Source organism: Mus pahari, chromosome 10, assembly GCF_900095145.1.
Source record: "Mus pahari chromosome 10, PAHARI_EIJ_v1.1, whole genome shotgun sequence".
Classification (NCBI taxonomy): Eukaryota; Metazoa; Chordata; class Mammalia; order Rodentia; family Muridae; genus Mus; species Mus pahari.
In genome coordinates, this window is record NC_034599.1 from 48,133,184 (window position 1) to 48,148,379 (window position 15,196).

Genomic DNA, 15,196 nt, shown 5'->3' on the forward strand with positions numbered 1-15,196 from the left:
GAAATTTTCAGATAAACATCTCACAAGTACTCACACATCTTGCTACCCCAAGCCATTCTACATGGTGAGATGCACACAATCTTATTCTTTTGATAGACAATGGTGGTGGCAAAAGTAACTGCACTGACAAATTATATCAGTAACCACTGAGCTCCATAGCTATAAAAGGGATCCATGGTGATGAACAGATAACAGGAATTGCTCAAACTTCTCACCCCACTTGATTCACAGAGGTAAATTAATATAGTATACCCTTCTGTGGGTTAAATAAATAGCGGCCCATCTTTTGGAGGTTCAGAAGTTTCAGTATCATGCACAGCCACAAACAGCTCCTCTTAGCAACAAGAACGCATTTGCAATATTATACAGTTAAGAGATTTATAATTATCCTGAAGCTAATTACTATAATCTGTGCAGCTGAACTCTGTAGCACACTAAGCTCATTAGAGTAAGAGCACTCATTTTACAGGGCACTAGACAGGACTGCATTCTCCTCCAGCTCACTTCTCTAGGGTAATTTTATAACAAATTTTTCATTTATATTGGCTTCATCTTCCACTTCTAGCAACTCTGAAATACCTTATGTTTTGTTATTTTTCAGCTCCTTCCTATACCCCCAATAAAACCAAGTTCTTTGACTTCAAAATGAAAAAGAAGCATACTCCATTGCATACATACAGCAAATATCAACAACACAGCCATGATGGTGAAGTGTATGGCAGGATTTTTTTACATCAATATGGAAAACTCATTTTTTGGAGTAACAGATTATGTTACTGGAATAACACCGTGTTAGGAGGACATGTTAGATACTATGCATCATACTAGGAATCCAAATAGTGAACAAAGTATCTTTCTTTGTGGAGAAATGCAAAGAAAGTTATAATAATGAAATAAGAATGTGAATTTACATAACAATTTCTGTAAAAATAAATGGATAAGGAAGGATGAAAGTCATGAGATTATAATGGTAGTGTGTGTGATATATCACAGAATGGTCAGGGAACGTGGAGGCTGGTGAGAATAAGGTCATGAGAGAAAAATTCTACAGACCTTGTTCTATCAAGGAATTAGTTTTCATTCTTTGGGTAATTTATTTGATGTAATTTATTGTAACTTTTATTGCTCATATGAAAACAGTAATTATTAAAATAATGACTTCTGAGAAATATGATGGAAGTATGTATTTACAATAAAGCTCAGATAACGGCAAAATGAAAGGAAAGCACTTAAGTCTGAAATTTCCAAAAGGCAGAGAATGCCCCCCATGAGCCTGCTGAGCAATGAACATGCAAACACAGCATATATATCTGAGGAAGTGCAAATCAGGCAGCTTACAGAGTCATGTTAAAGAAGTTCTGGGAAGTAGCTGTGTTAGTATTCTTGTGGTTGTTCCCAGAGAACACGCTGATGAATATTGATGAGAAAATCTTTTCAATAAAGAATGGAATTTAACATCATTTCACTGCAGGTATCACCAAGAAGGACTTCAGTTTATTACATAAGAAATCCTTGTCCACAGCCACACAGCTGACGAAAGGCTTACAGGAACAGGAACAGGAAGTGGGCAGTGTGCTCTAGGGACATTTATTTATTTTTTTAATAATGAATTGTCAAGCAGCATGAAAGCCAATCTCCATAATCCCTGAGATATAGCTCAGAAATAATATATTTATAGAATCTTACCTCCCCTTCATCAGTAAATGTTATTTTCTTGTTCACTTTAAAACTTCTTTTTATTACTTTTTTTGCTTCTGCAACTTTGGTTAATTTTTTCTTGACACTGGATTTAGAAGGTTCTTTTTTCTGTGTAAAGGAAAAAAATCAGAAAAGTTGCTGCAAGATAAAAAAAAAATTCAAAATGACTATACTTTCTATTCTCACGGTAATTACAAGTACCTAAAACACTGTCCAGAAACTGAGTTATATGGCATTTTAACTAACAGCCACCTCAAGGCTAAAGGGGCTTTAAATGTGAATATGACAGGCATTAGACAAAACCTTTCATTTTGCTCTATTGCTAAAATTGTACTATTTAAAATGCTGCTACACCAAAGACAATGAGATAAAGCAATAAACAGTCATAAGGCAAATCTGTTTCCCAGGTAAAACAAACATTATTATATTACCAAGTGCAAACTTAAGTGTAGACTAGGAAAATGTAAACATAGAGCACAATGACTAAAACAGTGTTTGCAACTCAACATTCTTCAGTCAACTATAGAAATTTACTATAAAAATGCTGGAAAATATCCTATGACAATTAAATTGAGTCTAAAGACAAGCTGAATTAACAGTACTTAACCGAGTACATTGACTGGAATAAAACTAATGCTCTGAGACCACCACAGCATAATAGTAAAAATCCAAAGCCACTTCTTACTTATCCTAAATAAACAATTGAATGAGCTACTGAGGAAAGAACTAAGAAAGATCACAGCATGGCTTCTACAGTGAGTGCCAGGGAATAACTCATGCTTTGAAATGCTGGATAATTCCCCACTAGCAATTAGCAGTACTTGGCTAAAACAATGCAGCTTCTATTACATGAATGAACAGAATAAGTAGGTTTTAGTATAGAACTGGAGAGATTGCTCAACAGTTAAGAATAAGTATTACTCTTCTAAGGGACCAGAGTTCAGTCCTAACACCCATGTTTAAAAGTTCACAACTCCCTCTATCTTCAGCTCTGACCTCCAAGGGTACTAGCACATCCTTGTGTTTGCCGACACACAGATACATAAGTTCACAGTTTAAAATAATAAAAATAATTTAAAGAAGTCTTGGGCATACTAGGTCAAGCAAATTTGAGGTAAACTCTGCAATTATAAACTTTGTGAAGATTAACAAACCTCTATAAATGGAGGATACTAATAGCACCTAGTACCATCTAACTAGTACCATCACATCTAGACTGTGAAAAGAATAAACAATAAATAAACTAAAACATACTACATGACAGGTTCATGTCAAGTGGATACAGGCTAATTTCACAGCATACTAAACTGTGGCCTTCCTAGCTTTTAATTCTGTACTACAGTGAATTATTCAACAAAGACAAAAAAGAGGAAATAAACAAGAATCATCATAAGTTTTGGGAAGATGCACAACTATTACATTATGATATTAGGCATGAACAAACTATTTTAAGTAGACATTGTCAATGCTGAATAAATTAGAATTTAACACACTAAATTAAAAACAACCAAATTATTAAGACAGTTTATGTTGTTAAAATGTTTTTAGATAATTTTTCATGTTTGTTAATATCTTGGATAGTTTTATATCAATGTTACATAAGCTACAATCATTTGAGAAGAGGATCCTTCAATTGAAAAAAATGTCTCTATAAGATTGTCCTACAGAAAAGTCTGTGATACACTTTGTTGATTCATAACTGAGAGGTGAAAATCAAGCTCACTGTGGGTATCACCGCCCCTGGGCTGGTGGTCCTGAGTGTTCTAAGAAAGCAAGACAAGTAAGCAATAAGCAAGCCATGAAAAGCTAGTAAGCAGTGTTCCTTCCATGGCCTCTGTTTCTATTCCCACTTCTAGGCTCCTGCTTTGAGTTTCTGCCCTCAAGAAACTTCTCTGGACTACAGGGTATAACCCTTCGCCTTTCCATATTGCTTTTGCTGGCATGCGCATTTTTGGATGTGGTTTTTGTCACAGCAAGAAAAACTCATGGCTGATATAGTTATGTAACATATAATGTATACAATAAAGTTATGATTTAAGTACAAGTAAGTTGTGTTGACTTTGATGTTTCTTTTTATGGTTCTCATTCTTGATATGGGCAATTTGTATATTTGATTATATTACTTTTCTGGCAAAAAAAACCCCAGCACATATTTAAATATGCTACAAGAATATTTAATCCATACAAGGTTTATGAGAAGATCTGCTTATCAGATAGATGTTAACATTAATATACTACAATCTATCTCACAATATTACTATGCAAAAACATTTTTCAAATTATTTTTTCTTTGGGACAAACAACTACTCTTCAACCCTACCTATGGCTCTGTGGATGTTTCCAGCTGGTGGCGTGAAAACTTACACCTGCAGACTGCCTCTCTGTGACTGCCTCTAAGATATGTGTGTATCTTTCTTTGTAAATATTACCATTCTCATTTTCTTATATTACTTCAGAGAGCAATCAGATGGAAAAAGAACAAGGAAAAAAACGTAAACTGAAAGGGACTAGAGTGGCAAGGCAATCCACTTATCTATGTTAAGACACTAAATGTAAAGGCCTACAAGCATGGAGAATAACAAGTTCCTCCTTCCATCAACCCATTCAGAATTGCCATGCAACTTTTCCTCGAAAAGCCCTGTCAGAGATCTCCTCTAACTAGCACTAGAGTTTGTAACTTCATTATTAACTTTTAGTAGTTCTTTAGAGTTTATTTTTTAACAATTTTTATTAGATATTTTCTTCATTTACAATTCAAATCTTAAGAGTTTTATAGTGAAATAAACTTTTTTTGTTTGTTTCTTTTTGTTTTTAGACAGGGCTTCTCTGTGTAACAGCCCTGGAACTCACTATGTAGACAAGGATGACCTTGAACTCACAGAGGTCCACCTACTTCTGCCTCCCCAATACAAGGATCAAAGGTGTACACACCAATGCCCAGCTTGGTGACATAAACTCTTAAAGTTTCTGGATTGGCTGATTTTCTGCCATCAAACATTGTTTAATAATAGAAGGAATCAAACACAGTAGCTAATATACTTACTGTAGTATAAACATACACCCATGAATTAATAAGTTAAAATCATTAAGAAGTGGTGTGAGCAAACTTTTCAGGGTGATGGTACTCTCTACTTCTTTGATAAAAGTTTGAGCTACACAAGGATATATTTGAGCAAACCTATCGAACGTTTATAGTTCTGATTTGTCACTTCCTTCCTTGTATGATGTGAAAATGTATACGTCCAAAGGTATTGTCAACAAATACTGAACTCCAAGACCATGCAATCTGAAAATACAAGAAATGTAATGACATTAGCAATGTACTGAGAAATGTGTTCAGTAAAGGGTAACATGGTAAGGGAAACCTTGCAAATGGTTAGTTATAAAATCTAGGAGTAGGTGTATTGCATCCAATAATATAGTTGTTGCAACTTTGCTGTTTATTTTAAAATATTATTAATATAATACAAGAGTTCAGTGCCTATGAACAGAAGAAAATGTCAAAGCATATATTCCAAATACTAAGAACTAACCAAACTGCACTAAAAGTCAGTAAGAGAAACAGTACAGTACAGTGACACAGGTCTAGCTCATGAATCCAATGAACTGGAATTCCAGGAAAAATCTGGAGATATTTTTGGTTTTTCCATTGAATGGTTTCTTAGTTTCTAAAAGTGATAATTCTTGTTCCAGTTTGCTCTTCTCAAAAAAAGGTTCCCTTTATGAAACAAAACATATTTAAAAAAAAAAAATCACTGAAAAAAAGCAACAGAGTTTCAAGCTGGCTGAGAAGAGGCTTACATTATCCTGGATCACTACTGGCTTGCCTGTAACACTCCAGAAATTACAACTGACTATACAAGACAAGACATTGTGTCGGTTAGCTTTTTGGATGTATCAAACAAGTGAGATAATCAACTTAATAGAAAAAAGGTATATTTGGGCTTAAAAAAGTTTTCAGTCCAAGAGGTTGGTCCCAATCTTTAGACAAGGTAAACATCATAATAAGGGCAAGACTACTTTTTAAAATACTAATTATAGTTTTATCAGAGCATATAGTCAGGGTCCAGTAGTGCAAAGTTGGTGGTCTCTTGGGCCTCTAAGAACCTGTTCTCACAGATGATATTAAGAATTACTGAACACTAACTATTGTATCACAAGCAGAGAAAGTACTCAGATAAATATGCAAGAAGAATAACTTCCTTTTACAAAAAGAGAGAGAGAGAGAGAGAGAGAGAGAGAGAGAGAGAGAGAGAGAGAGAGAGAAAAGAAGAAGAAGAAGAAGAAGAAGAAGGAGGAGGAAAACACTAAGATGTGCATTACTTCATTAAAGCCACAAATACCTATTACGTCCATTGTTGGCATTTTTAAAAATAGCTCTGTGTGTGTGCACACACACTCACATGTTGGGGGAGACAAAAAGGGGGGAGGAGTCTCTGCATATCTGTACATGCACATAAATATGTAGTAATTAGGATGAGCTTATCAAGAAATCTACATATGGAAGTCAGAGGTTGACTTATCATCTATCGCTCTCCAACTTATTTTTATGAGACAAGATCTCTCATTGAACTTGGACTCAGGGCTCCGTCTCCCCAACCACTCCTACAATACCTAGAGGAACATTGACTCCCAGTAGCTCTGTCACTCCAGGATCTCAGGTAAGCCCACAACATCTGCCCCAATACCCGGTATAACTGGGACCCCCTACCTCCGGACCCAGGGATGCAGGAACCCCCACCCAGTCATGACAACTTTGGCATCATGGAAGGGCTCATGACCATGGTCCATGCCATCACTGCCACTCAGAAGACTGTGGATGGTCCTTCTAGAAAGCTGTGGTGTGATGGCCATGGGACTGCCTAGAGCATCATCCCTGCATCCACTGTTACTGTAAATGTTGTGGGCAAGGTCATCCCAGAGCTGAACAGGAAGCTCACTGGCATGGCATTTTGTGTTCCTACCCCCAATGTATCTGTTGTAGATCTGACATGCCACCTCGAGAAACCTGCCAAGTACGATGACATCAAGAAGGTGGTGAAGAAAGCATCTGAGGGCCCACTAAAGGGCATCCTGGGCTACACTGAGGACCAGGTTGTCTCCTGTGACTTCAACAGCAACTCCCACTCNTCCACCTTTGATGCTGGGGCTGGCATTGCTCTCAATGACAACTTTGTAAAGCTCATTTCCTGTTGTGACAATGAATACAGCTACAGCAACAGGGTGGTGGACCTCATGGCCTCCAAGGAGTAAGAAACCCTGGACCACCCACTCCAGCAAGGACACTGACAACAAGAGAGAGACCCTCAGTTGCTGGGGTTTCCTGTCCCAAAATGGCCCCCAACACTAAGCATTTCCCTCACAATTTCCATCCCAGATCCCCATGATAACAGGAGCAGCCTAGGGAGCCCTATTCTTGTATACCATCAGTAAAGTTCACTGTGTATACACATACACACACACACACACACACACACACACACACACACACACAGAGTCATATTTCTATTTCTAAGTCCCCAATTAATTATCCTCTGTACAATCCTGACTTGATTCTTTCTCAAAGCACTTTGCAGTGGGTTCCCACAGGCTGGACCTGAATTTTTTCAGAACAGTTTTTTAGGTTGTTTAGTATTCTGTCTTTCTGGTAAAATGCATGTATCTGTTCCCCAACTATATTCCTAAGGGAAAAAAGCACTAAAGTGATAAAAATCTCAGAATGTTTTGCTTATAGATAAAATTATGAAACCAGTGATATTTTGTTTTACAAATCCAATTTTTAAGCCTGCCATTTTTAATAAACTTTTTCATATTAGAAGGCAGGCAGCCAGAAACAACTTAGAGAAAAAGAACTTGACACATTTTTGCTTTGTAGACAATATTGATCTTAATTCTAACTTATGCCCAAATTGGCTATATTATGTTTCTGTTGTTTCCCACAACTTTTAAAATCACCCTAAAACTGACAAAGTACACCAGACACCAAAGTTGTGCAGTCAAACTTTGAAATTTAGTCTACATCACAAACACTAATGCTTACCACCTTCCTTGGAGACAAGCATAGGATTTCTATATGTATTTGAGCCAATTCAATAGAGAATCCACCAAAATAGAAAACATGTTTGTTTGCACAAATATTTCTATTTTTCTTGTGTATATGAGAGCATTACATGAGTGGAAAACTATTCTTTTAGCAAAATTGGGGGGGTTGCATATTTGCCATCTTTAAACAAAACAGGCAAATGATATTGACTAAAATCCCAAACTAAATGAATTTTTCAAGATCCACTACTGCCCTTTAAACATCTACACTAGAACCAAAGACAAAGACAAGTCTAATTTTCTTCTGTTGCTCAAGAAAGGATAATGGTAATTAAAGACAGACATGAAAAACAAAAAGCTGTAAGGAACAGGAAACTTGATTAGTTTCCAGCACAATAAAAGCCAAGAGACAAAACATCAGAACAAAATAAACAGGCGAAGGAGGACTCTGTAGAACTGAGACAGTTACAATGATAAATGGAGACAGCTGGAAATCAAAATCACAAAAGGAAGAAGAGGGAAGAGAAATTGTGGGAAAAAATTCCTTCTGTGATTATGATGTGCTGTAAAACCACTGTATCAGCCCTACACGTATTATGTAATATACCCCAACCCAAGAGACTCCCAAACTATGTACTAATGTTCAAGAAAATCAATTAAGCCAATAATGGAAAACTGAAAATATCATAAGCAGATACTAATAGGATTCAAAAATTACCATCTACCTTCCAAATATCTTCTCTATTATTATATAACTAATATTTTAGGTATAATACTAAAAGTACTAAGTCCAAAAATGGAAACTAGAACATAAATGAACCCACTGATCATTATTGTTGACAGCTTATTCCAAATATTTAAATTATCTAAGCCATTTATTAGTTTGACAGATTTGGATGAGTCATTAATAAATAAAAATATTAAATAACAATATTCCTAATGAGAAACTTATCTGAAACTAATTTTCAAGATACTCAAGTTTAGTCAAATAAGATAAACTGATTGAACTTCTATTAAAATGAAATTAACTCTCTACTAACATACTGAGCTATCTTAAACTACACTATGATACGCATAATTTGGTTTGTTAATTCTAAATCTATGGCATCTCTTACCAACAAGGTTTACTCTTTTCATTCTAACATTGGAGACGTCAAGAGTCAATATTGATCCACATTTAAGGATGACAGAAAACTGTGTGACCTGCATTTTATATATCCTGTCAGTCATTTCTGTTCTGACTACACTGTACTTATCCTGGCTTTGTTTTGTTTTTCAAGACAGGGTTTTTCTGTGTAGCCCTGGCTGTCCTAGAACTAGAACTACAGAGTTGTAGACCAGGCTGGCCTCAAACTCATGTATCTGCCTCCCAAATGCTGGGACTAAACGTCCAGCTGTCTTGTCTAATTAATTTTCTTTAAAAATTAATAGAAATTTTTAAAGTTAAAAATTTAAAGCAATTTCAAAATCCTTTAGAAATGGGGAAGAATAGAATATGAATTAAAACAAAAACTCAAATCATCTATTCACCAGACCTTTCCTACTATACCTTTTCATTATTATAACAAATATGTAAAATTAACTTTTAAAAAAGTTAGCTGTGCCACGCCTTACTTTTGAGTAGTTTCAGTCCATAAGCAGTTGTCTTTGTTATTTTGAACTATTTATTGTAAGGCTCAAATCTAAAAAACTTGAAAGAGGAAGTTTAGCTAAAGGTTCGAATTCTTAAGTAGAAACGAGTTTTTCTTCACACACACAAACTTTAGGAAGATTACAGGTAGAACGTAATAAACCACATCATGCACACAAGATGATTCTAGATTACCAAAGCCCTTAAAACACGCTGAAGAGCTGGGTTTGACCCAGAACATGACACAAAATACAAGTTTGGAGCAAGATGTCACTTATTGTTTTAAGCTGCTGGCTACCAGGTTTTCAGCAGCTAATATGGTACATAGAAAACTAATTACAAATTATCCTATTGCCCTATATGCAAGACAACAGAGGGTTTAACTGAGGCAGAAAGAAAATAAGTTCTAGAAACATTCTGGAGGAAGAGTAAATTACACTCTGAAAAGAAAGGACTTTTAAGCTGGGCATGGTGGCGCACGCCTTTAATCCTAGCACTTGGGAGACAGAGGCAGGCAGATTTCTGAGTTCGAGGCCAGCCTGGTCTACAAAGTGAGTTCCAGGACAGCCAGGCTACACAGAGAAACCCTGTCTCGGGAAAAAAAAAAAAAAAGAAAGGAGTTTTAGTAAAAGTACAATTCAAAGACAATGTTTACGTTCCTGCTCTCAGTTACTGAATTAATGGTGTTAAATATATACATTATACAAATAGATAGTTAAAAATTTAAGAAGCTAGAAGGGTTTAGGACATATATTTTGATTTATTATCACAGTTTTTAAGAACTTACTGAATTTAGATATAAAGTACATGGAGAATAAAGCAGAAGGCAAAGCTAACAAAGCCAAAACACTGGAATAAAAAACTAAGCAAATGGTTGGTCTCCTTAAAACAATGCTGCTGAGGTACTGATTACCACCATCCTAGTAGACCACCAACAGGAGTGACTACTGACTTCAGGAAGTTTACATAAAATAGTAAGAACACACAAACACACACACACACACACACACACACACACACACACACAAAATCTCTCAAAAAACTGAGGTTAGGAACTAAAACCTGTAAGTATAGTTAAGTCTTCCAAAAAGTTTTCTTCCTTGTCCCCTAATATTGTGAAAGATTCATAACTGAGCCTCATGTTGGTGCTGGGGTTCAGCTGTATTAAGAGTTACATTTTAATTTTTCCAATTTTAGGTTGAATAAAATCACCAATTAAAAATCTCATGAAATCATTGCATTTATCTTGAGGGGGTGGGGGTAAAGGGGGAAGAAAAGAGGATTTCAAAGGCATTATAGTAGAATTTGCCTTAATAAAACATTTCTACTGGTGTAACAGAGTATAATTGGGTATTAAATTATGACACTAAAGAGTTCTATTTATTAGCATAGAAGTTTTTCCTAATCTTATTTAAATTTTCAGAAAGTAAATATGATAAAGTAAAAATATGACAAAGCAAAAATTACCATGACAATATCACATGCAGCCTGTAATTTTAAAAGCATTGGGAAGGGGTGTAGGAATGTTTGTATATATACAGAAAAAACTCCAGAAGTACTAACTGATAGGATCATAGCATATTTTTAATTGCTTTGTCACACCTTCCCTTATATTTTGAATTTTAGGAAATAAATAACAAAAATTATTAATCACAGTATAATAAGTGGTGGTGCACACCTTTAATCCCAGCACTTGGGAGGCAGAGGCAGGCGGATTTCTGAGTTCGAGGCCAGCCTGGTCTACAGAGTGAGTCCCAGGACAGCTAGGGCTACACAGAGAAACCCTGTTTCGAAAACCATGCTAGGATAACTCTAATATCAACTAGTCTTTCCTGTTTCTTCTTCTCCTCCTCATCAGTACAGGAAGGGTGAAAGACCTTTACTTTTTCTCTGAAATATGGTATTGCCCACCTGTTTGTTCCTTATGGTTTATAATTTATAAGACTGATATCAAAAGTAAATGAGGGAAGCTGTGCACATTAAGTAACAAATTCACTGTTTGTTATTATATTTTTCCTTCCGTGATCATTAAATTAACATATTCCAAGGGATTATTCCTTTTTTTTTTTTGTTTTTGTTTTTGTTTTTCGAGAAAGGGTTTCTCTGTGTAGCCCTGGCTGTNCTGGAACTCACTNTGTAGACCAGGCTGGCCTCGAACTCAGAAATCCNCCTGCCTCTGCCTCCCGAGTGCTGGGATTAAAGGCGTGTGCCACCATGCCTGGCTGAGATTATTCTTCTTTTAACCTTGTGTTTGAAGAGTCATTTCAAATTTTGAGAGCTTTTCATACCCTAATAACAAAGAACTTAATTTAAATTAGAAAATTGAATGTTATATTACTACTTATCAAAAACATTTTGCATTTTTATTCTGTTCACTGCCCTATGGTAATTTTCAATGCATTAAAAAGATACAGATCGCCAGGCGTGGTGGCACACGCCTTTAATCCCAGCACTCGGGAGGCAGAGGCAAGCGGATTTCTGAGTTCAAGGCCAGCCTGGTCTACAAAGTGAGTTTCAAGACAGCCAGGGCTATACAGAGAAACCCTGTCTTGGGAAAAAAAAAAAAAAAGATACTTTGAAAAAGATACAGATCATGATGTGACAGTGTGGTGATATGTCCTAAATTGCTAGAGATTAGAATGAAGTCTCTATATCTTGAAATTTATGAAGCTTCAAGGATATATAATAGTAACAACTGATTTGGGCCATAAACAAAGTTCAACAATTCATAAATCTCATTAATTTTAAAATGAAAAACTGGCATGTTTATACTGATATACTCACCAAAAATGTATACTAATACACTCACAAGAAAATAAAAGAATAAAAATAAAAAATGTATCTACCCCCTAGATTATTCTGCAGATACACTTTCCATTAAAAGTAAAATTAAAAATCAGAGAAAGGAGCTAGGGAGGTGCCTTAGTTGATAAAACACTGCCATCAAGTATGAGGAGCCAATTTCAGATCCACAGACCCCACCTAAAATTCTAACGCAATAACGGTCAACTGTAACCCAGTGCACCTACAGCAAGACAGGATAATGTCTAGAAGCCAGCAAACTAGCTAGGCGAAAGAACATGGGGCTAGAAACCCTGCTTCAAAAAAGATAGGAGACGACAACACTTAAGGTTGTCTTCTAACTTTTACACATACATCCACTCACGCATATATGCATATGTATTTATATACTATACATATAAAACATAACAGTTACTAAAGTTTTAACCGAATAAGGGCTAGAGATGTAGTCCTATCTGTGGTAGTGATTGCTTAGAGTGTACAAAGCCTTAGGTTCAATCTCTAATACCCATCTCCAAAGAGTAAAAAGAAAAAGGCAGATGAGGCTATATTTTATTTATGATATAAAGAAAAGGTCACCATTTCATATTCTTTGTCTAGCCTATCTGAGTAGCCAGACAAATGTAAACTTGGAGGACTGGGGGTGCATGCATGCCTGAGGTCTTCTTAGCCAGCCAGTCTATCAGAAAATGATGGAACTCAAGTTTCTGTCAGAGATCTGTCTCAAAAATACAGTGGAGGGACCGCAAGATGGCTCAACACACACAGAATGTGCACATGCACAAACACAGTGTATGTACCCGTATGTACATACAGAATGTGTGCACACACATACATGGAGAGACAGACAGACAGACAGACAGACAGACAGACAGACAGACAGAGAGACTGACTTCTAGACAGCATTAATGGTCAACTTGATACAGCCCAGACTCATATCTTAGCTGATATAAACACCCACTGTGAACAATGCCATCCCTGGAGAGATGGTCCCAGGTTGAACAGGAAAGCTAGCTAAACTTGAGTCTATGAGCTAGCCAAAGAGTGTGATCTAGAAAGCTTCATTCCTCCATGGTTCCCACTCTGACATCTCTCAATTTCAGACTATGAACTAGAAAATAAACTAAATAAACTCCTTCTTCCCCCAAGTGATCTGATTACATCAACAAAATAAGGAAAACAGGACTTAGGAATACAGGAAAACACACACGCACACATACACTTTCAAGAATAATCTAATTTTAATATTACATATGGATGAGTAGAAAGTAACCCTTGAAATTATACAAACACACAATAATATAATCTTATTGTACAATACAAGTGAGATTCAACCAATCAGTACGTGCATAGGAATGTTAAAAGGATGTAATTTGCTAATGAGAAAATAAAATTCAACTTGACTTGCTTCATTTTTCTTAAATGATGAGAAATATGCAATCTTAAATGTATTAAGTATCACAAAAATACAGTTTTGGTGATTGGCTGTTTATAAAAACATGTATCATGCATTTTAAGCCAATTTATTAATTACTTATAAAACCTGCTCATAAACAATAAACGGTTATATTTTATGACTACTTTCTGTTACAATTTCAGATACTGCCATTTTACTATTTGAAATATGCTACAATGCACTCAGTCAGTAAATTTTTGTAGAGCATAAACAGGGTAATATCTAAAACTACTAAAATATCACTGTGCTGATTACTATATTTATAGTTATAACTCAATGCACATTTATTATATCACCAAAAAACCCCTATGAAATACTAATATTCTCCTTAAAGTCCAACTTTCTGAGACATGCAACTATTTTAAAAAGAAAAATTCAGAAAAAAAACACTGAATTGAAAATAAATATAGCTTATTTGTTAAATGTAAGTAATATTAATTACAGTAGAGTTCGCTAGTATACTATGGCAAATAATAAGCTTATTTCAAAGGCATAGTAGTAATATATAATGATTTATCAAATTCTAGAAAATAACTAGATATGTCTTAAAGTCTTAGTTATTGATTTTATTGCCCATTCCACAAATAATGTCTAGTATATTAGGCAAAGTCTATAGGCAATAGCCTTAGGAAAATTAATGATCAGGCTGAGCCACAGAAAAATTAATGAGCAGGCTGGTTATGCATCATTAATACAAAATATGTGATCACTTTCCTAAAAGAAAAACAGGAGCACAGTGACAGGTTTATACCTAAGAAACACCAATATAAAACAATCATTTCTATGGTAAGAGAACATTGCCAACAAACATGAAGTTCTCTCCATTTAAGCACAAATGAGTAGTACAACTAACTGAGAGCCTAGTTTGTTTTTTTTTAAAAATTAGATAATAGCATTAATTATGTGGAAATCAAATAAATGGAAATATTCTATGGTTGAAAACTCACTTCACAAACAATTCTAGAGAAATAAAAACTAATGTTATTGTAAAATCGAAAATATGAAACTGTTAAGAACAAATAAACATAGAAAACTATCGTCTTCCTAAATTACACATTAAATGAAACTTCTATTTAAACTAGGAATGTGATATACTTCTTGTTACATTTAGCAAAAGCAAATACAATATAATCAATCAATAGTTGCATGAAAATGTTAATGAATACAATCTGGGGAGAAGGTAGAACTGATTTCCACAGTGCACATCTTGTAAAACGACAAGTTCAGTGCTAGGAAACCTTCTCATTCGCCTGTGTGACATCCAGCCAAAACAGAAACTATGCTTCAACATACTGTACAGCTTGGTCCTAACATGGAAACAATTCATAAGCAATGAAATACACCACTTTAACCACTAGATGTTTATATACATCTTGTCTATGGCCTAAAGGGCCAAAAGGTGACACCCCAATGATCTTGCCTTTATATTAATGCACTTGTATAATATCCTTACATTCTGTGTGAGCAGGGCTCATAATTTTATTCTCTTCAATGAAATATGTCAATGATTATAACACTTTTTTTGGAATTTATAGAAAATTTTATTAACCCAATATATAGTTGCATTT

General features: G+C 35.3%; 1 protein-coding gene across 1 annotated transcript in view; it reads right to left on the bottom strand.

The window, feature by feature from the left end:
* Ddx10 (DEAD-box helicase 10) overlaps positions 1-15,196 on the bottom strand; it is a 147,362-nt gene that overhangs the window by 58,005 nt on the left and 74,161 nt on the right. The window contains exon 14 of the mRNA XM_021206835.2: positions 1,687-1,806. Within this exon, the coding sequence (XP_021062494.1) occupies positions 1,687-1,806 (120 nt within the window). The remainder of the gene's footprint in view (positions 1-1,686; positions 1,807-15,196) is intronic.